This window comes from Hippocampus comes, unplaced genomic scaffold (genome assembly GCF_001891065.2).
Source record: "Hippocampus comes isolate QL1 unplaced genomic scaffold, H_comes_QL1_v1.1 scaffold63, whole genome shotgun sequence".
Taxonomy (NCBI): Eukaryota; Metazoa; Chordata; class Actinopteri; order Syngnathiformes; family Syngnathidae; genus Hippocampus; species Hippocampus comes.
The window spans coordinates 506,553-528,309 of NW_017805987.1; the positions used below are offsets into that span (position 1 = coordinate 506,553).

The following is a 21,757-nucleotide window of genomic DNA, read 5'->3' on the forward strand; positions in this document are numbered from 1 at the left end:
AAAAAATGCGTGCACAGACTTTAAATAATTGTATAAAATAATCGCCAACATTTTAAAACGTAATTGTAACGTAACACCTCTCAAACTTTCGACAAACGTTTCTACCTAAATATTATGGAACTGTTCAATAGATAGATTAAATTCAAAATATGTCCATCTTTCCAATCATTGTACGCCAAGACAAGAATAAAAAAATGCCCAATGTTAGGTAATCACTGAATCAATCATTTTAGAAATCAAGCCAAGACAAGAATAAAAAAATGCCCTATGTTAGGTAATCACTGAATCAATCATTTTAGAAATCAAATGACGTAGCCCAGTTTGAGAACCACCGTGTAACGTATTGTAACTTGTATGGAATATATTTTCCCAGGTAGCCCATTACCTCTGGCGTCACTCCGCCTCCTGGTGCCACCTCTGCATCTCCTGTCAGCCTCCATGTGGCAGACCCTGGAGAAACAACAAGTCATGAGCTACTGGGAAATGGCCGACTTTGTCTCTTTGGCTATGGAGATGGTCCCGGAGCTGCTCGTATACAAGCACTGGATTCAACTCAACCTAGGTTTAAGAGCCAGGGTGAATACAACCAAGAAGGGAGAGTAAGAAGTCATGCAACAACATAAGCGTCATCATGCCTATCTCTATTTTCAGTATATTTTGGAATTATGCCGAAGTGAAGCGCCGCTGGAATGTGACATCATCTTGTCTCTCCTGGCTAAGATTAAACAACAAAACATCTTTGCAGTAGACGTGAGTGCCCTTTTCATTCCAGTTTCTGCGTCCGTCTTTTAATTTCGCTGACAGTTGAAATATGCTGTGCGTCCTTACGTTGCAGGTAAATGAAGAAGAGGAAGCCGCAATTTGCTTTCGGGAGTTAATTCGGGTTCTGCTCAAGGATCCCGAAGAGAGACGGCACTTCTTTGTGGTAAGACATCATCAATGTCATTTTTAATCAATAGTGTGTGTGGTCAAAGGATTTAATTTGTGACTCTTTTATCATCGCAAAGGAGGTCTTCCCTTCGCAGTACGGACCAGAATATGACCGGGATTTAAAGTCCCTCTTTTGGGAGTTCCTGTGTCGACTAGTTCAGTTGTTACCTGTTCCTGATCTCAAAGAGGTGAGGAACGACTTTATGAGGTTGTCAATTGTTACAGCAGAACAAATTATATTGAATTGCCACTGCTGCTCTTTCAAAACTTGTACAAAGAACTGTCGCACTTCAGGAAAAAAATCTCAGATACCGAGGCACTGTGAAAAGCATTTTTTTCAAAACAGCCCATCACAAAACAACATGCTTTTAACATATTAAAACAAAGTTATCCTGCGGTTTAAAAAAAAATCAGCAATATGCTTTTTAATGTAGTTGTCTTTGTTGTTAGCTTACCTTATTTAGCTACGTTAGACAGGCAAAATATTAGAAACACCTCTGTGGCAATGAAAATGCATTTCCCGGCGCCCACATTCGAGAAATGTACTGTTGGGATTGTAAAAGGGGTAATAAATGTCACTAAAATATTCGAGACACATCTCAGAGTGTTGTTGCCATTCTTTGTAATATCGTGATGGTATCATCTGTTTTTTTTTTTTTTTTCAATCTTATCAATTGCAGACTGTATGCTGGCTCGAAGCGTCAATATCGGCTGAACGTGTGCATTCGCTCGCTGAGGCGAATGACCTCAAGGTTTTGCTCCAGCACCACAAAGACCTTAAACGTTTAAAGCAACATGGTAACTGTATATTTCCGAAGCAATTTATGCGATTATTCTGCGACTATGAACTAACTTGTGTTATTTTTTTAAAAAAAATGTAGTTCCAGCCACAAGCATGGGGGACAATATCCTTGCCTCGCTCTCTGCCTTTCATGCTTGCAGAATGGAAAAAGCTGAACAGCGGCCTAACGAATCAGGCCCGGATGGTGACTGTCCCATACATGTGCCCACAATGGACGAGGTGACAGTTGAGATCATTGCAGAGGTTGAAGACAACGGCGGAGTTGAGCAAGCAGAAGACACGACAGCAGACATGGATGATGGGAAAAAAGAGAAAGAAATGGATGAAAAGCCACAAAGTGACCTCACGGCGACGCACCAGGCGGTCGTTCACGAGGACGCCTCTGCTTCCGTTCGGCCTCCGATCTCTTCGGGCCCTCACGACTGTCCGGACTGCAACAGGAAATTCAAGTTTGCCTCGTCGCTCACAGCCCACCGGGTCATCCACACAGGGGAGCGCCCCCACCGCTGCTCCGAGTGCGGCCGCTGCTTCTCTTTCCGGCAGGCCCTGAGGCGGCACAGTAACGTGCACAAAACCGCATGCGAGTACGAATGCGACATCTGTGGGGAGACTTTTCCGTCCGTGTCGGCGCGCTCCTGCCACAAGCAACAAACGCACGTGGCGGGTGACGCGTTTGCGTGCCCTCAGTGCGAGAGGAAATTCACCTGTGAGACGGCGCTCTCGAAGCACTTGGAAACTCACGTCGGGTCAGCGGGGGATGCCGCGCCCGATCCGGGGGAGGTACCGGTAAACGCGGCTGTCGTTTCTCTCGTCAACGTCCGCACAAGCCGGCGCAAACGCAAACCCACCATGAAGATCCAAGTCATCAACTTGCAGAAACGCATGAGCAGCAGGACGAAGCGGGAAGTCACCGGGGAGAGACCACCGACCTCCTGGAGTTGGTCAGTTTCGTTCTGTCTTTCTCTTATAAATATGGTGAGGGCGAAAAAAAAACTCATTTTTAAAATGTTGGATGAATATGTAAAAAAATTAAGTACCGTATTGGCCCGAATATCAGACGGCCCTGATTATAAGACGACCCCCTCTTTTTCAAGACTCAAGTTTGAAAAAAGACTTTTTGAACACCAAATTAATTTTTATACAGAAAATAATGACAGTACATCTGAAACAAATGATTGTAACGATATATTTGAGAGAAAAAGCATGTTATTTTGCCTCATTCAAATCTTAATAGCTGAAGATTTAAATATGTAAACTAAAGTGCAATCACATTTGTAAATGAATGGCTTCTGGTTTTTGAAATGTAAATTACATCGTAATTTCTCCTCAGCTGCCGGTTAACCTGGCCGATCTTTGATCCACTTTTCTCCAGATTGTCGCTACGTTTCTCCATTTTCTGTGATCTCTTCTATTATTTTCTTCTCTTTTCTTTCTTACCGCTATTTTTTATTTTTCTTCTTCTTGTTACCGCTATTTTTATTTTTATTCTTCGTGGCAGGGCTTCACTTTGGCCTGGGGAGTCAAGGTCAGCATTCGCTTCAATGATATCTGGCGCCATCTAGCGTCGTGAATGGGTATAATGTCTAGACCCCGAATATAAGACGACCCCCACTTTTTCAGTCTTATTTCAATGCAAAAAACACCGTCTTATATTCGGGCCAATACGGAACATGGATTTATGGAGACTGATGGACTGATGTCTTAAACAGTTCCGAGCATTCGTACTGGTCGCCCTCCGTCTCAACAAAAGACACCGATGCAAGTGAGTGTTTGTTTTGTCGGCTCTCATTTTACACGCGACACTTTTTTCACACGTCTATAATACAACGTGCGTGTGTGTGTTTCTGTCAGCTCACCCGGCAGATGGCACGTCGACGGCTTTCCATCATTCAGAGGAACATCGGTCGCGGCAGCCCACGGAGCGCGTTCGCCCCGATGATGACAACATGGCCGCCGCCGTCCCAGAGGCTCGTTTCAACTGCCAAGACTGCGGCAAAAGATTCAAGTTCCTCTCCCTGCTGAAATCGCACCAGCGCATCCACACGGGTGAGCAGCCGTTCCTCTGCTCTCAGTGCGGACGACGTTTCTCCTTCAAGCAATCTCTGGAGAGACACAAGCAGACCCACAAGTCCGGATGCGGGCTCGAGTGCGGCATCTGCGGGGAGGTCTCAAAGTCCTTTGCGGCTCAGAAGGCGCACATGGACGCCCACACGGAAAACGACCGCTTTTTGTGCTACGAGTGCGGCCGCACGTTCGCGTGGAAGTCCGCGCTGGTGAGGCACCTCAAGACGCACGGCGAGGACGCCGACGAGGCGGAGGGTTCGCTCCGGTGCCCCCATTGCCAGCTGAGCTTCCGTCGCGCCGGCTCCCTCACCAGACACCTGCGCACGCACCGGGAGGAGCGAGCGTACGCCTGCAGCTGCGGCAAGAGCTTCGCCTACCAGACGGCGCTCACCACCCACCGGCGGATCCATCAGAAAGAGCGGCCGCACGTTTGCGCGCAGTGCGGCAAGGGCTTCCTCTACAAGGGCGGCCTGGTCAACCACATGAAGATCCACTCGGCGGAGATGCCCTTCATGTGCTCCTTCTGCGGCAAGCGCTTCAAGCGGGAGCGCAACATGAAGAAGCACGAGCGCTGCCACACGAGAGAGAACGTCTACGGCTGCTCGCGGTGCGACAAGAGTTTTGTGTACAAGGCCACGCTGATCCGCCACGAGCTGACGCACTCGGGCGAGAGGCCGTACCTGTGCTCGGACTGCGGCAAGGGTTTCTTCTCCCACGGCGAGCTGCTCAAGCACGAGCGCTTCCACACGGGCCACAAGCCCTTCCGGTGCCCGCACTGCGGGAAGACGTTCACCCAGTCGTGCTACCTGACCATTCACCTGCGCTACCACACGGGCGTGCGGCCGTACGCCTGCGCCGAGTGCGACAAGAGTTTCTTCAGCGCCACCCGCCTCAAGAGACACGCGCAAACGCACACGGGGGAGAAGCCCTTCCGCTGCGGCGAGTGCGGCAAAGCGTTCAAGCAGTCGTACAACCTCAAAATGCATCACCGGACACATAAGATAACATGACGAGGAACGTTTTATTCGGAGTGCCCGCCGCGGTACAAAGTCGGGGATCTTGACGTGAAATTTCAGGGTGAACCGAAAATCCGCTTGAACTTTTGCAGGTGAGCATAATTCAACTCATTCACTCCCAAAGACGTTTTTAAACGTCTTTTCAGACTTGGTCCAGAATTGGCTGGTACTGAATGAGTTAATAAATAATAAAACATTTAAAAAAATCATTAAAAAAATATTTAAAAAAAACATTACATGGATGGAGAAGGTATTCATGGCGCTTCCCCTTGATCCAAAATTGCAAAATTCTATTTTTTTTAACAATCTTGGATTTCTTTGGAGGAGATTTCTGCAATTTTTTTTTTTTTTTTAACGAGCACAAAAAAAGTCGCATCAAAAGAAAAAAAAATCACGACGAGGTGTGTAGATTTCAAGTATTCACCACTTTCCATATTTTTACTGCCTTTCTGTATGGTTTTAAATTTTCACACCTTTCCATATTTTATGCTAGAACCGTCTTTAAAAAAAATGAAATGCAAAAACTTGCCCCTCAAAATTTTGCACACCGCCACATTAGTTTTTTTTCCCCCACGCCACACTGTCATTTTTATCCTCTGTACTTTTTTTCTTTTTGCCATCATCGGGTGTTGCGTACAGAATTCAATGCATTTTAGACTAAGGCTGTAAAATTCCAAAACGCGGCGAAAGCGAAGCGCTGTGACTACTTTCATGTACTCAACAGGACGTGGCCAACTCCACACATTAAGTTCAGCACGTAAGTTTGTGTTCTAGGTTCATCCTGAAATGTCACCCCAAAGCCCAATATGCCTCTATCCAGGTTTTACCGTTTTAAAAACGACCAGAAGTTTGCTCTAGAAATCAGACTTTTATTTGTGCGATACAAGGTTAAAGGACAAAATACAAAACATTTTCACTCGAGGCTTTGCACATTTTGTGAAGGACAACTTTCGACCGCTTTTGTGGCATTGCAGCTTTTTTTTTTTTTGAGTCGATAGAACAGAAAGTGGCCACGCTTGGTCTTATCTTAAAATCTTCAGAGCATATTTAGTGTCGCATTTGAGCCTAACTAAGTTTTTATAATTTGGGTCTGCTTAAGAAAAAAAAATAAGGGCCAACAGGGCATTTCGAAACTTCGCACCTAAGCTACTGGTGAATATGCACCGAAAGGAGGCTACACAGCAAGGTGCAGCGTAATAGGGCAGTGGTCGCTCCCCATAGCCTTGTTGCGGATCTTGCTGTCGCAAAGAGCGGACACCAGGGAGGACGACAGCACAAAGTAATCGAGCCGCCAGCCCACGTTCTTCGACCTGGAATTCATCATGTAGGTCCAGAAGGTGTACGCGTTGGCCTGCTCGGGGTAGAGCTCGCGGAAGCTATCGACGAAACCGGCTTCCAGCAGCTGGCCGAAGCCCTCGCGTTCCTCCGGGGTGAAGCCGGCACTTTTCTTGTTCCCCTTGGGGTTCTTCAGGTCGATCTCCCGGTGGGCCACGTTGAGGTCGCCGCACAGCACGAGGGGCTTCTGCATGTCCAGCTCGGTCAAGTAGGCGCGGAAATCCGCGTCCCAGGTCTTGCGGTAATCTAAGCGCACCAGGCCTCGCCCGGCGTTCGGCACGTAGGCCGTCACCAGGTAGAAAGTGGGGAACTCGGCGGTGATCACGCGGCCTTCCTTGTCGTGCTCCTCTTTACCTTTACGATTGGGGAAAAAAACAGCGCCACATTTTCCGACTGTCCTCCTCCCTGGTTCATCATTCTTCAAATCTTACTCACCGATGCCATACGTCACTTTGGTGGGCTCTGTTTTGCACAGCATGGCCACGCCGCTGTAGCCCTCCTTGTCGTCCGACACGCACCAGTACTTGTGAGGATACTCGGGCATGGACGTGATGTCAGCGGGAAGGTCTTTTTCCGCGCACTTGGTCTCCTGCAGGCACAGGACGTCCGGATTCTCCTCCCGCACCCACTGGGGGGGGAGACCAACACCGGCATCAAGGGGTGGCGGAATTGGAAACAAAATGTGTGTGTGGGGGGTGTTGCAACTCACATCCAGGCCATTCTTCTTCACCCAAGCCCTCAGCCCGTCCACGTTCCAGGAAGTGATCTTCATATTAGCGTCGAGTCCATCTTTGCTGGTCGTTTTGTCGGGGGGGTCTTCGTACAAGATGGGGGCTTCTGGTTCTTTCGTTTTCTTCGCTTTCTTGTTCGTGCTTTCTGTAAATTGATGGCGGCAAATACGTTTTGAGAACGGATTTCGGGCGTTTTGTGTTATCCCGGACTCACCCGAGTTGGCGTCACCGTCCCCTTCTGCTGTCGCCTCCTCTGCCTTCTTTCCGCGCTTCATGCTTGAGCTTGTTCGAACGGCGGAAAACACACTTGGGAGCCGAGCAACACACACGCGCCAAACTTGAAGTGCCGCTGGGAAAGGGTGGAGAGAAAAAGTCACGTTAACAACCAAAAAAACGACACATTTTCATTCACACGAGTCTCCACAGTAGTGACCAGAACTGGAATGTGCTCATGATTGTTTCTGTTTATTCTTTCCACAGCCACAAGATTATATTATACCGATTGCGATATTGTTTGTTCTTTTTTTTTTTCCCCTGTTAACAAAGATTGCAAAACACAAGGTTTGGAAATGTGACAGGATATCAGTTCGATATCACATATGCTATTGCCAATCCTCTGGAAAAAAAAAATGCACATAATGTTTCAAACGACACCTCAGTCTAGTGCAAATTGCAACAACAAAAATTTATAATGTAAGGACAAAACTGAATTTTATAACAATTTTGCATCAGTCGTAGATGAAGCTTAGTTGCAGGTGTACCTCATAGTTTGGGGGTGGGGGTTAACGATATATGCATGACTACTGTCTCGACGAGGATTAATAAAGTAAAATACTCCAGGAAAGCACGTTGCTAAATTCAACCATTTAAACAAACTTAACCGCAACTGATCAAAAATTCATTAGCATGTTAGCAAGCCCAACAAAATGCGTGATGCTAACGTTAGCTTTTCATTGAAACAAAGACAAGCGACGGGAAGGCCTCCTCCAGAGAAGCCATCGAGAATATTTGCCTGCAAATTTAGCTTCCATTGGTTAAACACCGAGATCAAATGCTGCAAGTTTAAATATTCTCTCAGGAGACCGCAAACAAATACTGATTTTCACAGCATGCAAATAATCTCACTCGCACTTTCAGCAAGATGCCAAGTCCCGGACACGCTGCTCGCTCACAGACCAGCAGTCACTTCCCTAACGTGCATGGGAGAAGAGAGGAACTATTGAGGCGGCTAATGCGATTGTAATATGGTTATTATGACGTTAAGAAAAACCCAAACTACCTTTCAAAAATATCCAAGGGGTGAATGTTTTATACTGCACTGTGTGAGTAAGAAAGAGTCTTTACAGTTAGTATCGTTTTCATATAATACTTAATGGCAATAACCAGGCGCATGCGCACAAGTACAATTACCTAAAGCGGCTTTATTTTCCCACGTGCTCCTCAATGCCTGTTAAAAATTTCAGAAACGATTCCACTTTACATTTTTAAACACATATGTAAGTCCTGCAACATGTTTCAGTTCGTCGTAAAATGTTATTTGGGCGAGGGGGAATATTTAAGACATATAAACGCGTTTGTTGAAACTTAACAGTCAGGCGAGTCGAACACTCAGTTGGGTCCTCTGGACTGAACATGGACGAGTCGGTGAAGTGAAATATATATTTTTTTGAATTAAAGTACGGAAATTGGACTCATGCGAATTTAAAGTAGGGCTTAATGTAAGCACGGTGGTAGTTGGGTATTCATACTTAGTTCCCTGGGTGACAAAACAAGCTCTTTGGCGTTATTATCTACATGGTTAGCTGAAAAGATGCTAATGTTTTGATTCAATCAGGTGTGTGAATCAAAATAGACTGTTGTATATCTAAGTGCAAAGCTAGAGTTGTACCACTCGTTACCTTATATTCTCAATCTAGACCATTCATTTAGTTTCCTTTAAATGTGTGTGAAGCTGCAATGACTGTAGTAATTGGATTTGAGGGCAGTGCCAATAAGATTGGCATTGGGATCATCAGGGATGGAGAAGTACTTTCCAACCCTAGACGGACCTACATTACACCTCCTGGAGAAGGTAAAAAATGTGTTCGTTTTTTTTTTTGAACATGACACCGTAAGACCACCACTGCACTTGTGAATTGTATTCACATTTTTATGTTTTCCCCTAAACAGGATTCCAGCCCAGCGACACAGCCAGACATCATCGCTCTGTTATACTGACTGTCTTAAAGGAGGCTTTGGAGCAAGCGGGGTTGAAATCTTCTGACATAGACTGTGTAGCATATACTAAAGGTTTGTTCAGCATGTTGACATTGTGAATGTTATAAGATGGGTTTCTATTCATATTGGTTTCCTCATCTCACCAGGTCCTGGCATGGGTGCCCCCTTGGTCACAGTGGCTCTGGTGGCTCGCACAGTGGCCCAATTGTGGGGGAAGCCCCTTGTCGGTGTCAACCACTGCATTGGCCACATCGAGATGGGCCGACTCATCACCAAAGCCAACAATCCCACTGTGCTTTATGTCAGCGGGGGGAACACACAGGTTTCTGGCACGATTTCATCTTGTAGCAGGGCAAGGTGTTTTCAACCAATCTGTTGAATAATTGATGAACACTTGTGCGTTCACTCCTTTTCAGGTCATTGCGTACTCTGAGCGGCGGTACAGAATATTTGGAGAGACCATCGACATTGCAGTTGGGAACTGTTTGGACAGATTTGCCAGAGTGATCAAGGTGTGTGCCGTGTTCATTTCATGTTGAGTGTGCTGTATTTACACATACAGTATTTCTTTTTCGACAGATTTCAAACGATCCGAGCCCAGGCTACAACATTGAACAGATGGCCAAGAAGTAAGTGATAGTATACGACAAAGGCCACTATAGTGAACTAAAACTAACATGAAAGAAATAAAATAACATTAAAAAAAAATCACAACTAAAACTACATCTTCCGTTTATAAAGTAACAATTATTATTATTGCAAAAAAGCGTTTTCGCCTTTGTCAATTAATACAATAGATGGCGTTTTTTTGGGGGTTCATTTTAAATTTGGAGTGGCCAACTAGTCGATCGTGATCGAGTAGTAGCCTGCGGGCTGGTCCCAAGTTGATCGCGAGGGGTCTTGAGGGAACTGGACAAAAAATAAATAAAAAATGTGTGTGTCTGCGTCTTATTAATATTATACATTATAAAAAACCTATTACTTTCACAAAAAAAAAAACGTATTGAAAAACTAAAATAAAATTTGAAAAGCCTGTCACCTTTAACCTCTGGTGGCACGTAACCTGGACGTTGTTAGCAGTCTGCAATTGCAGTTTATGATCAGATAAGAGCCATTATGAAAAATCCAAAACCTCAACCCAGTCCACTATTATTTTTTTAAGCATCTTAACTGTGTTTCCTTTTTTATTTTATTGTTCAGAGGCTCTCAGTATGTGGAGCTGCCATATACTGTCAAAGGAATGGACGTGTCATTTTCTGGGATACTGTCCTACATTGAGGTGAGCGTTTGCAGCGACTCATTTTTAAAAGATCACAAAGTAAATTATTGACTTTTGTTTTGCTGTTCTAATAATAGGAAGCTGCAAATAAAATGCTTGGATCCCGTCAGTGTACAGCCGAGGACTTGTGCTTCTCCCTGCAGGTTAAAATTAACTCATAACCAACGTCATCAAATATATTGTACATGAATTGACGTCGGAGCCATGTTTGTGTTTGGTTGTTCAGGAGACGGTGTTCGCAATGCTGGTGGAAATCACAGAGCGGGCCATGGCTCACTGCAGCTCCCAAGAGGTTCTCATTGTCGGCGGCGTTGGCTGTAAGTACGTCAGGAACTGAGTTTAACCAATAGTTGACCCCCCCCCCAAAAAAATAAGATATTGTAACATTAAACTAGCATTGAATATGCAGGTAACCTGCGTCTACAGGAGATGATGGGGGTCATGTGCAAGGAAAGAGGAGCCAAACTTTTTGCCACAGATGAAAGGTACAAACACATCTGTAGGGGGTACCCCGAGGCTCAAAATATACTCACTTCTCCTTTCAAGACACATTGACTTCATTTAACAGGCATGTACTACTCAGCCTTGAAAGGATTTTTATTTTTTTTGCTGTATCATGTCTGATAATGACTTCCTGTCACATACATAAATGAAATGGTACCACGCCATAGATTCTGTATCGACAACGGCGCCATGATCGCTCAAGCCGGCTGGGAAATGTTTCGATCCGGCCAAGTGACCGAGTTGGAGGACTCCTGGATCACGCAGAGGTAGCGCACGTTTTACGTCTGTACATTTTTCAAGCCCACCGCGGGTTCATTTTCTACATTTGTGGACATTGCTTGCGTCGCAGGTACAGAACAGATGAAGTGGAGGTCACGTGGAGAGACTGATGGGCGGAGAATGTCACGGCTGGCACGTCGAGGGAAAAATTTGACTCGGTTCCATGAGACTTAAGTACAAAATGGACTCCTTCCCACAGACACGGTCCATCTTGTTTTCTCAGGTAGTTTTTGATATATCGTGCACGTGACAAATTAAAGTGAAGCGCAGACGGTCCTCGAGTGTTTGGGAGGAAGTGCTCGGCTTTTCTTGAACGCTCAACACTTTACCTTCTGCACACTTGAGGCCCCCTGTCAAGAAAATGTGTCGGAACAGCCAATGGAACACGATTGTATTTCATTTAATGTTTCTTTTTTCACAATAATGGCTAAAATCTAAAAAAATACATCGAAGACAATCGCAAATCACTCATTTCCAATAAACAGCTGCTAGGCAAGTTTATTCACTTTTATTAAGCAATACTGTTCACGTACATTCCTCCTCCAGTGTAATTTTTTTTCCAAATTCTTTTTCCAAAACAAAAAAATAAAATCAATGTATTGAACACTTAGCTCCCTTATGAATTCATGAACATTCACCTCATTAGAAAGCGAACAACGGAACAAATGACAAAAAAACAAAAAACAAATGGGGACAGCATTAAGATCTGACAGGGCTAAAGGGGGAATTCTACTGTGCCTTTGAAGATACCCCTCTGTAAACCGAAAACGACAATAACAGTAAAATTCGAGCAGGTATAAGACGCCACGCCTCACACGGAAATGGGGAGTGGGTGGGAAGAGAAAGAAATAATAAATCACCGCGAGTTTCTCGCACGGCCATCGCAAATAACAAATTAGTCTTTAACAAAGTGCTTGATTGACCACACGCTTTACACGGGACACCGTTTATTAAAACTGCAACTTTCAAAAAAAAAAAAGGGGGAGGGGGAACGGTCTGATTACTTAAGGCAGACTTTTTTTAATAAGGCGATTTAAAAAAAAAAAAAAAAAAAAATCATTGCTGTAAGATCTCAAAAAGGAGTTAGTCCAAAGTGTCTCAGTGTGGCTTTGCATGAAGACATCATCCTGAGTGCAGCGTGTGAGAGGGGACTCCGAGAATCGTCCGTCGTTAGGTGTCTTAATGTGCATGAAGGCGCATGTTGATTCTGTGTGTGTGTGTGTGTGTATTTTTGTGTCGATCTGAATACGCTTTGGGCTTCTGTGCGCTGCTAGGCCGGGTGCTCCCGGAAGTCCTTGTACCACACAACTCTTTTTGGATCTGAAAAGAAACGGGTGTGGAGAGAGAAAGTTGCCTTTAATATCCAGCTGATGAGACAATCGAAAACATTTTCTAGTTTTAACCGTCCGGCATGTGTTTATGACACCCAGTATAAGTATTTGAATGCAAAAGTTTAAAAAGCAAGCATGCAATTGCAAAGAAACTACTGCACATATTACAGCGTCTGTTCGAAGCATGTCAGCCATTTTATAGTTGTGCATTTTGGATTGTTGTTAATGGATTTGGGTATATTGTAGTGTTGTGCACAACTTCATCTTCAGGTCAACGTACCTTTTTTCTGTTGGTTACAGATTGCATTCCATTCTGCAGAGAGAGAGACCCAAAAAAAAGTTACAAAACTAAATTCGAGCATGTTGCTTTACAAAAGGTCAGAAACAGTGGCTCCAATACCTCTATTGTGGAAGTTCAGAGCCTCCATAAGGTGGCGACAACTGAGCAGAAGCTCCCCGTTGTGCTCGTCCAGCTCAGAGTGTGTAGCCGGGGCGGTGGAGGTAGTGAAGGGTCTGGTGGTTTCTTGAGGGGGCTGGATGGCGAGTGGTGGTTCTACTGGCGCTTGTGTGTCTGTGACTTGAGGTGCAGGGGAGTCTGGGGCGGCGGGATGAGGGTTGGGGTTCTCTGGGGCGGGCCTGGTCTCGCTGATGAAACTGAGCCCCCATTGGTTCTGGAGCAGAACGCCGATGGCGGGGCGGTCGTCCTCCAGAATGCCACTCGCCGTTTTTGCCTTCACCTTGGAGGCGTAGCTGACGGCCGGCTGCAGCTTGGCGGGGCTGTCCTGCACCGGGAAGGCAGGCGGTGGCTTGAGCAGCGACAGACTGTCCTCCACCCACCTCTCCTTCTGGTTCACCTTTTGTGAGCGGTTGAGCCCTTTCTGGCTGACCTCTCGGCGAAGGCTGCGGCCTTTGTGCTGCGGGCCTTTGCGCTCCTTTTCCCTGCGGAAGCTGAATGCGTGCAGGTGGCTCGGCCCGTTCAGGTCCGCGCCGGGGGAGAGATGCCGGGGCTCCCCTCCGGAGATGCAGCCGCCTCCTCCTCCGCCGCCGCAGTTGCCGGAACCGGGTGACAGGCGGCGGTTTCGGATGTGTGGCTCTGGGTTGGTGGTTGCAACGAGGACTGCTGGGTCGCACAAGGTATCGGACTCGCACACAGTGTTACTGGCTTCCCATGTACCTGGAAGAACACGCCCAAGTTTCATGTTTACCTCTTGTAGCTAAAACGAAACTTATCTTAAAAGTACTGAGGTGACGACCCCGCAAAAATTGATCGAATCGAGTTGTGAAAATGATTAAGTGTCCAGATGCTTGAGACAGCAGATTTGCGATTGTAGTTATTTAGGCCACCATTTTAAGAAAATGAACGCCACATCCATAGAAACCTCCCGTGATGTCACCTCTGGAGCCGAGTGAGGTCATAAGAGATTTAACGGTAAAACACTGGCCCGGTTACAACCCAAGTGCCACTTACAAAAAAAAAAAAAAAAAGTTTACGAAATGGATTATCGTATACTCTAACCGAACATTCGAGAACTCCACGTGAAAAAAAAGTAGCAGGGCTAGACTGCGCCGATCTTGCTAATCCCCAAGACAAGACCCTATTAGCGAATCTTTATTAGCAGCGTCACGATACCAAGAAACGCGACGTTCGAAACCCCAGATAGCGTCCGAGCTTGACTTTCGATCGGGCAAGATTTGTCCTCCAAAGAAGTAGAAGCGTGCGCTAAGCTAGCCGCGCTCGTCAAAGTTTCGTAAGCCATTCAATGCAAAGCGGGGAGTAGCCAGTCGGGCTCCTTGAGTTAGCGGGGCTAGCAATGTCGGCGAGTGCAAAAAAATTGTCGCGTCGAATGAGGCAAGCCCTTGAAATAGATCGGAGTCAAACGGACAAACCTGTCTTGATATGCATGTCTTTTCGCCGAAAGTGTCGTTGAGCTTGGACCGTTGGGTTAACTTGTTTATAGCGTCGGGATAACGTCGGCTCGCTTGGATGAGACTCGCCTGCTGCCTGCCACCACCAGGAAACGACGCCACAAGGTGGGTTGGACGGGAAGTGAGCCCCCGAATAAACGCTCCGACGGGAAACTGGCGATGGACAACGTTCCGACAGCACACGTGACAAGCACGTGAGTAACGACGATGCCGTCAAATTCCTGACATTACGCAATCTTAAAAAAAAAAAATAGAAGCTTGAAATACTTTCAGCGTGATCGTGTCATAATTACTGAGGGGCAAATGAAGCTTTTGTGAAGCACTGAGCCGCTTTGACGACTTGTTTCGAAAAAGCGCAAATTTCAGGAAGCTTCACGTAGTGACCTCTTCTGGCGAAAAGCAAGACTGCAGTGGATTTATAACATGCCCATGCACTAGCGATAACCAGATAATACATCCATAAATGGGACGAGTGTATTCATTTAATATGCATAATTAATGAAAATAAACTACGCATTGGCAATATTGTTTCAGATCAACGCATATCTTTAATCGTGACAGTAATAACCACGTCAATTAATGGCACAGACACCCATGCAGGAATTGATTGGAACTGAATGGCGACTTGTGACTTTTTTGGGTGTGGGTCTATACAAAAATTAAAACGCGTGAGGGACTACAGTACACCGATTCTGATGGGGCTCTAGCACACCCGAGCTCGCGAGTGCTGAGCGATATGAAAATAGAAACAGCACGAGTCTGAAACAAAAAAAAATGTACCGTATATTTGTTTTGGATTACCGGTAGTTGTCTCCGACATTTCTCATCCTGGCAAGTAGATGGCAAAAGCGTGGTGCGTGAAGACTCAATTTATGTTCTCTCCATCCTCAGTTCCACAACTGCTATGCATTAATTTCTGAAAATCCCTCACATATCAAGATATGACTACATTAACCATCAGTTAAATAAATTGTAATTAAGTGTCATAAAACCCTTTTTGATTTTATAAAAATATAAAACTAAAATAGAAGACACCACACGGCACAAATGGAAACATGGCTCGTATCCAGTACCGGTACTGTATTTTGTGTTGATTCCCGGAAGCTATCAATGACAGCATTTCTCATTCCGACCAGGAGAGGGCGACATCGTGTCCCGCCCCGCCTAATCCAATCTGCGAGACGTCCCACGATTCAGAGCAGGACACGCCTCGCTGCAATATGATTGGCTGTTGTATGAGGAAGTAACTGGAAGAACTGGGAGTCATTTCTGTTGAAGTGGTCAGTCTAACAGCCTATCTGGACCTGTGACAACACCCGTGGTACTTTGCTTTGTCGACAGATTGAACATGTGAACAAGTTTGTTTGGTGACTTTTAGTGCAGACCTTAGTGACCATGAGGTTTACATAATACTTTGAACATCTGAGACCTGAGGACTGAAGTTTTCCAGGCAGAACATACAAACAAGTGCTGTAAAAAAAATGGGCCACTTTTTCTGTCTAAGATTATTACAGCATATTGCTAGCCAATGACTCGCATGCATTGTCAAACGTGGTCTAAAATGATCAAATGGTGACAGACGTCGACTTCATCGGACAGCGATTATAAAATTAAAGTACATCAAGGGAGTTGAGTGTAAACGTAAAAAAAATAGACCTGAGTGCCTTGAATTCAAAAGCTAAAATGAAAACACAGTACAGAATTGTTGTGGCGCTGTTCACCCATCCAGTTCTTCAAGTTGCTGCTGCTGCGCTCTTTCCAGCTCATCCAGCCTCTCACGCAGCAGGACCATTTCCCTGCGCTCCTCCTCTTCCTTAACACACACGCGGACCTCTTATTGAGTCCCAATATGCAAAACATGTCAACGCGTCTACTTACAGGTACGTTCGTGGCCGCATCCGTGATGACGAATGGGTTTTGTGTGGAGGTGAGGATGGCGGGGCCGAGGCTGAAGGCGCCCTGGTCTCCCAGCAGGAGGCGCCGGAATTCGTTGTGTCGCCGCTGGAGCTCTCGCATCCTTCTGCGGAGCTGAGCGTGCTCCTCGGAGTGAAGCGGGCGTCTGCAAATGGAAGGTTCTTGTGTTAGCGCCATGCAATGTTCTTTGAAGTCAATTTTTTTTTGTCAATTGTGAGGCTGACTTGTTGGCTGCTGCGGCTTCCAATTTCAGTTCCTCCATTTGAGCCTTCAACAGTTGGATCTTATTCTGCAGGCTCTTCTCTTTGTTCTCCGTCTGGGTTCTTCTCTACACAACAACACACAAAGAGACCGTACCAGATCGTGTGGATGAAGACAGCGGACATAGTAAGTCTACACACCCCTTGCTCAAATGTCTTTTTTGTTTTTTGTTTTTTTGTTGTTTGTAAAAATGAAAAAAAAAAAATCAGGGAGAAAGGGGTACCTTCTTTTGGGCAACGGCTGCTCTCTTCATTTTCTCCTTGAGCTGGGAGTATTTCTCATCCAGTTTGGCTTCTCTCTCTTGCAGCTTGTGTTTCTCCTCCAACCACTCGATTTGACTCTCCTCCACCCGCCTGCCAGAAGAACAACACATGGTAGGAAGACACACAATCTTTTATCACGATAGTGGTAACTTGACCTACAAGTGCCCCTTAGTTACATATTTTTTCTTGGTCAAGTGTGTTTCGTTTTTACGAGGGGCCAAGAACGCATTTGGTGGCATTTCAATTGATTTCAATGGGGGAGGGGGCGGGGGGTTGCGTTTGATGTACCGCTCTGCCTCATGTTGGCTCCTCTCAGCTTGGGCTCGGGCCCCCCTCAGCTCCTCCCTCACTCCGTCCACTTTGGCTTTCAGATGCAAGTTTGCATCCATCAGCTCAGCTTCTGACCGCGACAACGTGCCCAGCTCTGCGGACATCTCCTCGTTTTTCTATTCAAAAAAAAGAGAGAGGAAAAAAAATCTGCATGGTGTTTTTTTTTCCAACGAAAATTGTATCGCGATGTCGATTTGAATTGCACAAATTGTTTTGCCACAGTGAGGTGCCAAAGAGTTTGCCCTTACCTGCTTCAAGTTTGAAACCGCTTCTGTTAGCCTCTCCAGCTCCTCAAGCTGGACGCTCTGCTGCTTTAATCGAGTTCTGAAAGACAAAAAATAAAAAATAAAAAGATTGAATGATAATTTTAGGCGTTTTTATCACCCCAGGAGTGGAGCAAGACTGACCTCAGGCTCTGCAGTTCTTTGCGCGCAGACTCTTCTCCTCTTTGGGCCATGCGGAGTTGCTCTTCCCACTCTTCGTTCCGGGCTTGCTCTTTGGTGTCCTGCAGCGCCATCTGCTGTTCCAACTCAGCCAGGCGGTGCTCCATCTCCATCCTAAGCGGCACAAACATCCCAAGGGCGCGCGCGTTGAATTCCGGGGGTCTTCTCTTGCTTCGCTATGATCTCGTCTTACTTTTCCTGGTGTAAGACAGCCGATTTGTAGATTTCCTCATCGCGGGCTGATTGCACCTTCCTTGCCACCTCCCTTTCTTTTTCGACAACAGCTTCCTTGTGTCTCTCCGCGGCGTGCTTGAGCACCTCCATGTCCATCTGTAGACCTGAAAAACACGACAACAACAACACGAGGACATTTGTAAGACCTTTCAATCGCAGACATTAGCCTTTTTTTTTTTTTTTTTTAGCCCTATGAATTAAAAAAACGTTACCCTCCAGTTGCCCTTTCAGACTGTCTCTCTCCCTCTCCAGCTCGCCTTTGGAGCGGGTAGACTCCAGTTTGACGCTGGCCACCTCCATCTTGTGGGAATGCGTCAGGCTTTCAATCTGTCAACGGTGCCACGAGGAACACGCGGCGGGACTTTTGAGTACATTCGCGTACGATATCAAACTGTTGTCAATCGAGTGAGGGGGAAGAAGTGGGAGCAATTTGCACTTATCAGCGGTACTGCTGGTAATTGAGGCCAGTCTACCTGTCCGCTGAGGGAGTCGACTCGCTTCTCGGTTTTATGCAGTTTTCCAGTGAGCTGACTGTTCTGCTCGTGGCTCAGCCGGAGTTCGCTCTCCATCCGCTCCAGCCGCGAGCGCAACGACTGACGCTCCGCCTGGAACAAAAGAGTGCACAACAACTGTCAAGTTACGTACAAAAGTACAAATACACCAACATTTGACTTGGGATGTGTGACCTCCAGGGCTTTCAGAGCGGCCTGGGATTCCACCAGCTGTCTGTTCTGAACCCGCTGGACGTTCTCCGCCTGCTGCTCCGAGTGGTCCTTCTGAGCCTGCAATTCCGCCACCTCTGCCTGGAGACCCTTCAAGCGCAAGGTAAGCTGGGTTTTCTCCCTCAGCAGAACCTCGATTTGTTTCCTGTCGTTCTGGGAGTCTGCGTTCTGGTACAGGGCCATCAGGTTCTCCTTATCTTTGTCCAGATGAGCGATCTGGCCACAGGGGGGGGGGAAGCCGGGAGATTTGAGCACTAGTCTGAAGCCCCGATCTAAACGCAGTCACTCACTTCGGCCTTGTAGCGAAGCCTCTGCTCCTCCATGACGCGTGCGTGTTCCTCTTTTTGGTGTTCAAACTGGGCATTGAGCACAGTGTGAGCGTAGCGGAGCTCGTTGAACTCCGACCTGTACTTCTCGGCCTCCTACACGCAAACCTTTTATTAGGGAACTTCAAATGTGACATGTGTAAAACTTCTCATTTCTTCCATCGCATTATCAAAGAAAAAGTTCAAGTTTATTATTGATATTGAGCAGACCTCTTCGAGTCTGGCAAAGCGCTCTCGAACCGGACCCTCCATCTCCTGTTGCACCTGAGCCCTGAGCAACTCCAGACGCTGAGGAGTCATCACCTGGTATTCAACAATTCCAAAAATCGCTCAGCCCATTCCAGGGAACAAACATTTCAGTTTATTTTAGTGTGAAATGCTGAAGAGAAAAAAAAAACCCTAAAAAACAAGCAAATCAGTATTTTTCAGTTTACCTGAAGTCTGAGCTCGTCCAGCTCCCCGTTTTTTTCCAGAATTTCTCTAGTGCGCTCAGCGAACTGCAGCTGGAGCCTGTCGAGTTGAGCCTGCAGATGTCTTACTTCCTCTTGCACCTGGATGAATTCATCCTGCAAGCTGAGAAAAAAAAAAGAGTCATTTATTTATTTTAAACGGTTGGATACTGATTGAATATATGCATTCTTAAGATTAATAATGTGTACCTGGTGTGTTCAGCCTTAAGAGTCTCATAGTTCCCTCGATGACGTTCACACTTGGTCCTCTCGTCGACGAGCATCTTCTGAAGCTCCATCTCGGCCCCGGCGGACAAACCGGGCATGGATGAAGACGCCCCCGCGCCGGGCCCCAGGCTAGCCCCAAGCGGAAAAGACTGCTGGAGGGCCGAGGAGGTCATGTCACCTCTGGAATGGAAGTCAAGAGAGGACAAAGGAGTCTTAAGGCAGACCGGTTACGTGAATCCACAAGCTGCCTGGTCAGTGACAATACGGCTCTTGCGAAATGAGATCCCTGAGTCAAGTTGGTGCGGCGTTTGAAGAGTGCCGGTCTTTGTTGTCAGTCTCCATGGCAGCTATGCCAAGAGTCAGGCTATTTTTTGATACAATCACAGCCTCTTAGCTGTCAGGCCGAGGCTGTTAATCAACCTCAAGTGATTCGTTAGCTCCCTTGCTTGGCTGCAGCATCTGTTGTCGAGACCAGGCGGGTCTGGGGCTACTGATTACAGTGACAAAAATCATTCAAGTGCAAATATCCAGATACCCATGAAAACTATTGTTACTCGATGTAAATTGTTTTGTAATGTAATGCCTCTTAACACAGGCTAGAGACGTGCCCTGCGATCGGTTCCAGCTTTCTGTTTTGCAAATATAGACAAACAAAAAAAAAATAAATGAATGGATAGTCACAGGAATAATAGACTGTGCAAGTAGTGTTGCTGCAGTGACACTTTGTTGTTGTTGATGTTACACGAGGAAGTAGGAAAAAAAACCACTTTCCGTTTAGTATTCAAAAATCGCGCGTTGTCTGCCGTCACTCAAGAACGATGTCCGAGCAGATTGATGACATTTTATCTGCACTTTATCCGAAACTGCCCTTTTAACGATTTAAAGACGGCAATGCAAAACAAACTAGTTGGGTTACTCGCAGCAAAGCTACACCCGAGCTCAGGCGATATAAATAAACATGTATAAGGTTTATAAAAATCGATAACTTGCACATATCGATAAGGCGACCATTTTAGCGTCCAAGCAAAACCAAACTATTACTTACGGTTATTGTTCTGTGTTGAAAGGGCCACATGAACGCTTAAATTCGTTTTTTTTTCTTTTCAGATGTCTGAGTCGGCTCGCTAGCTTTTTAGCAAACTAGCACATTTGAAAACTACAAACTAGAGGCTCACGGGAAATGTAGTCAATGTGACAGTTCTGGTCGGCGTCGAAACAAAGTACAATTGCGCCCTCTTGTGGATTTGGGAAATATTTTTTCCTCAAAAGTTTTAAAATTTTTGTCCAATTCACAAACATCTCCTTGCTAAGGATGATTTACTAACTTGGATGGATGGAAACGTTGACAATCCTCATAGCGGGCCGTTGTCCTGCCCCTTTTGCTCGACACATCCCTTTTGCTCGCTACATCCCAGTTCTTCCATTTGCCGCTGCTGGACTTTTTCCAGGTCATCTACCCTCTGACGCAGTTGGGCTATTTCTCTCTGCTCCTGCTCTTCTTCCTTAACACAAGTCATAATAACCTGGAAGTTAATATGTGAGGGTAAAAAAAAAAAAAAAAAAAGCAAAACTGCAAGGATATTGTTGATCGTGGCGCGTGAGGCATACTTGCACATTGGAAAGCATCATTTCAGAGCCGAGGCAGTGGGCGGGGCAGCACGCGGAGGTGATTTGGGCGGTGCTGAAGCGGAAAGTCCCGTTGTGGCACATTAGGAGGCGTCGGAATTCGTTGTGCCGCTGCTGATAGTCCATCAACCTTCTGGGGTTGGCGCGATCACAATTGTGTTGAAATCTGATTACTGTGCGGAATGATAAAAAATGTCTTTTTCTAAAACTAAAGACCTCACAGACTCACTTGTTGGCCATTGTGCCATCCTGTTTGAGCTCATCTATTTGTTCCCTCATCAGCTGGATGGTACTCTGTAAGCTCTGCTCTTTTTTCTCCTCCAGGTTTCTCCGCTATACAACCCGACACAACAAAACTGATCCATTTGGGTCGACGCCGGGAGCTAAACATTCGTTTCTACGCGGGTAACGACAGAAAAGGAGCACCTTCTTCTCCGCCAACGCTGTCCTGTGCAATTTGTTTTTGAGCTGAGAGTATTTATCTTCCAGCTTGGCCTCTCGCTCCTTACTGTCCTCGACTTGCCTGAAGGCGGAACAAGAGGAACAA

The 21,757-nt window shown here is 46.1% G+C and overlaps 5 protein-coding genes and 2 long non-coding RNA genes across 12 annotated transcripts in view; 4 read left to right on the forward strand and 3 right to left on the reverse strand.

Moving 5' to 3' along the window:
• LOC109528805 (zinc finger protein 420-like) overlaps positions 1-4,999 on the forward strand; it is a 71,330-nt gene extending 66,331 nt beyond the window's left edge. The window contains exons 10-17 of the mRNA XM_019891785.1: positions 374-576; positions 652-750; positions 836-925; positions 1,008-1,118; positions 1,611-1,728; positions 1,812-2,673; positions 3,442-3,494; positions 3,584-4,999. Of these exons, the coding sequence (XP_019747344.1) occupies positions 374-576; positions 652-750; positions 836-925; positions 1,008-1,118; positions 1,611-1,728; positions 1,812-2,673; positions 3,442-3,494; positions 3,584-4,806 (2,759 nt within the window). The 3' untranslated portion in view covers positions 4,807-4,999. The remainder of the gene's footprint in view (positions 1-373; positions 577-651; positions 751-835; positions 926-1,007; positions 1,119-1,610; positions 1,729-1,811; positions 2,674-3,441; positions 3,495-3,583) is intronic.
• Positions 5,000-5,787: 788 nt separating this feature from the next.
• On the reverse strand, positions 5,788-8,252 carry apex1 (APEX nuclease (multifunctional DNA repair enzyme) 1). Of its 3 annotated transcripts, none has more exons than XM_019891825.1 (6): positions 8,158-8,244; positions 8,010-8,068; positions 7,093-7,227; positions 6,857-7,023; positions 6,583-6,775; positions 5,788-6,501 (listed from the first exon to the last, which is right to left on the reverse strand). In XM_019891825.1, the coding sequence occupies exons 3-6, from the start codon at positions 7,151-7,153 to the stop codon at positions 5,987-5,989; spliced, it is 936 nt and encodes a 311-aa protein (XP_019747384.1). In that variant the 5' UTR covers positions 7,154-7,227; positions 8,010-8,068; positions 8,158-8,244; the 3' UTR covers positions 5,788-5,986. The 3 variants fall into 3 exon arrangements, with proteins under 3 accessions (XP_019747384.1, XP_019747385.1, XP_019747386.1); XM_019891826.1 differs by having other exon boundaries at positions 8,004-8,068; XM_019891827.1 differs by lacking the exon at positions 8,010-8,068 and having other exon boundaries at positions 8,158-8,252.
• A 104-nt stretch (positions 8,253-8,356) lies between these two features.
• osgep (O-sialoglycoprotein endopeptidase) lies at positions 8,357-11,443 on the forward strand. The gene is made up of 11 exons (XM_019891824.1): positions 8,357-8,949; positions 9,048-9,167; positions 9,242-9,417; positions 9,512-9,607; positions 9,675-9,724; positions 10,296-10,374; positions 10,452-10,517; positions 10,601-10,691; positions 10,784-10,859; positions 11,046-11,144; positions 11,228-11,443. Exons 1-11 carry the CDS (start codon positions 8,835-8,837, stop codon positions 11,265-11,267), a joined length of 1,008 nt encoding a protein of 335 aa, XP_019747383.1. The 5' UTR covers positions 8,357-8,834; the 3' UTR covers positions 11,268-11,443.
• A 207-nt stretch (positions 11,444-11,650) lies between these two features.
• On the reverse strand, positions 11,651-15,380 carry LOC109528823 (uncharacterized). 2 transcript variants are annotated; one of them, XM_019891830.1, is made up of 4 exons: positions 15,216-15,380; positions 12,889-13,662; positions 12,769-12,801; positions 11,651-12,477 (listed from the first exon to the last, which is right to left on the reverse strand). In XM_019891830.1, the coding sequence occupies exons 1-4, from the start codon at positions 15,232-15,234 to the stop codon at positions 12,428-12,430; spliced, it is 876 nt and encodes a 291-aa protein (XP_019747389.1). In that variant the 5' UTR covers positions 15,235-15,380; the 3' UTR covers positions 11,651-12,427. The 2 variants fall into 2 exon arrangements, with proteins under 2 accessions (XP_019747389.1, XP_019747390.1); XM_019891831.1 differs by lacking the exon at positions 15,216-15,380 and adding an exon at positions 14,376-14,517.
• LOC109528837 (uncharacterized) lies at positions 14,495-16,377 on the forward strand. Its single transcript, XR_002170739.1, has 3 exons — positions 14,495-14,608; positions 15,551-15,694; positions 16,295-16,377. It is a non-coding gene; the product is annotated as an uncharacterized LOC109528837 (long non-coding RNA).
• Positions 15,480-21,274, reverse strand: cep83 (centrosomal protein 83). 3 transcript variants are annotated; one of them, XM_019891803.1, is made up of 17 exons: positions 21,193-21,274; positions 20,910-21,086; positions 19,567-19,764; positions 19,342-19,480; positions 19,118-19,210; positions 18,872-19,003; positions 18,546-18,797; positions 18,333-18,464; positions 18,072-18,186; positions 17,819-17,963; positions 17,590-17,739; positions 17,431-17,506; positions 17,141-17,298; positions 16,813-16,942; positions 16,553-16,656; positions 16,293-16,473; positions 15,480-16,227 (listed from the first exon to the last, which is right to left on the reverse strand). In XM_019891803.1, exons 2-17 carry the CDS (start codon positions 21,035-21,037, stop codon positions 16,132-16,134), a joined length of 2,229 nt encoding a protein of 742 aa, XP_019747362.1. In that variant the 5' UTR covers positions 21,038-21,086; positions 21,193-21,274; the 3' UTR covers positions 15,480-16,131. The 3 variants fall into 3 exon arrangements, with proteins under 3 accessions (XP_019747362.1, XP_019747360.1, XP_019747363.1); XM_019891801.1 differs by having other exon boundaries at positions 15,480-16,473; XM_019891804.1 differs by lacking the exons at positions 20,910-21,086; positions 21,193-21,274 and adding an exon at positions 20,630-20,748 and having other exon boundaries at positions 15,480-16,473.
• On the forward strand, positions 16,625-19,721 carry LOC109528833 (uncharacterized). The gene is made up of 4 exons (XR_002170736.1): positions 16,625-16,715; positions 16,897-16,963; positions 18,552-18,684; positions 19,638-19,721. It is a non-coding gene; the product is annotated as an uncharacterized LOC109528833 (long non-coding RNA).
• Positions 21,275-21,757: the final 483 nt, after the last annotated feature.

Excerpts from the sequence above, each read along its gene's own strand:
- apex1 (XM_019891827.1), bottom strand. The coding sequence starts at position 7,153 with ATGAAGCGCGGAAAGAAGGCAGAGGAGGCGACAGCAGAAGGGGACGGT. Across the intron at positions 7,024-7,092 it reads GGACGGTGACGCCAACTCGG|AAAGCACGAACAAGAAAGCG; the intron begins GTGAGTCCGGGA and ends ATCAATTTACAG. Across the intron at positions 6,502-6,582 it reads CAAAGTGACGTATGGCATCG|GTAAAGAGGAGCACGACAAG; the intron begins GTGAGTAAGATT and ends CCAATCGTAAAG.
- osgep (XM_019891824.1), top strand. The coding sequence starts at position 8,835 with ATGACTGTAGTAATTGGATTTGAGGGCAGTGCCAATAAGATTGGCATT. Across the intron at positions 9,725-10,295 it reads ATTGAACAGATGGCCAAGAA|AGGCTCTCAGTATGTGGAGC; the intron begins GTAAGTGATAGT and ends TTTATTGTTCAG. Across the intron at positions 10,692-10,783 it reads CATTGTCGGCGGCGTTGGCT|GTAACCTGCGTCTACAGGAG; the intron begins GTAAGTACGTCA and ends TTGAATATGCAG.
- LOC109528823 (XM_019891830.1), bottom strand. Across the intron at positions 12,802-12,888 it reads TCTGAACTTCCACAATAGAG|AATGGAATGCAATCTGTAAC; the intron begins GTATTGGAGCCA and ends CTCTCTCTGCAG. Across the intron at positions 12,478-12,768 it reads CTGTAACCAACAGAAAAAAG|ATCCAAAAAGAGTTGTGTGG; the intron begins GTACGTTGACCT and ends GTTTCTTTTCAG.
- cep83 (XM_019891801.1), bottom strand. The coding sequence starts at position 21,037 with ATGACCTGGAAAAAGTCCAGCAGCGGCAAATGGAAGAACTGGGATGTA. Across the intron at positions 19,004-19,117 it reads GCTTTGCCAGACTCGAAGAG|GAGGCCGAGAAGTACAGGTC; the intron begins GTCTGCTCAATA and ends GTTTGCGTGTAG. Across the intron at positions 17,964-18,071 it reads TCTGAAAGGGCAACTGGAGG|GTCTACAGATGGACATGGAG; the intron begins GTAACGTTTTTT and ends CGTGTTTTTCAG.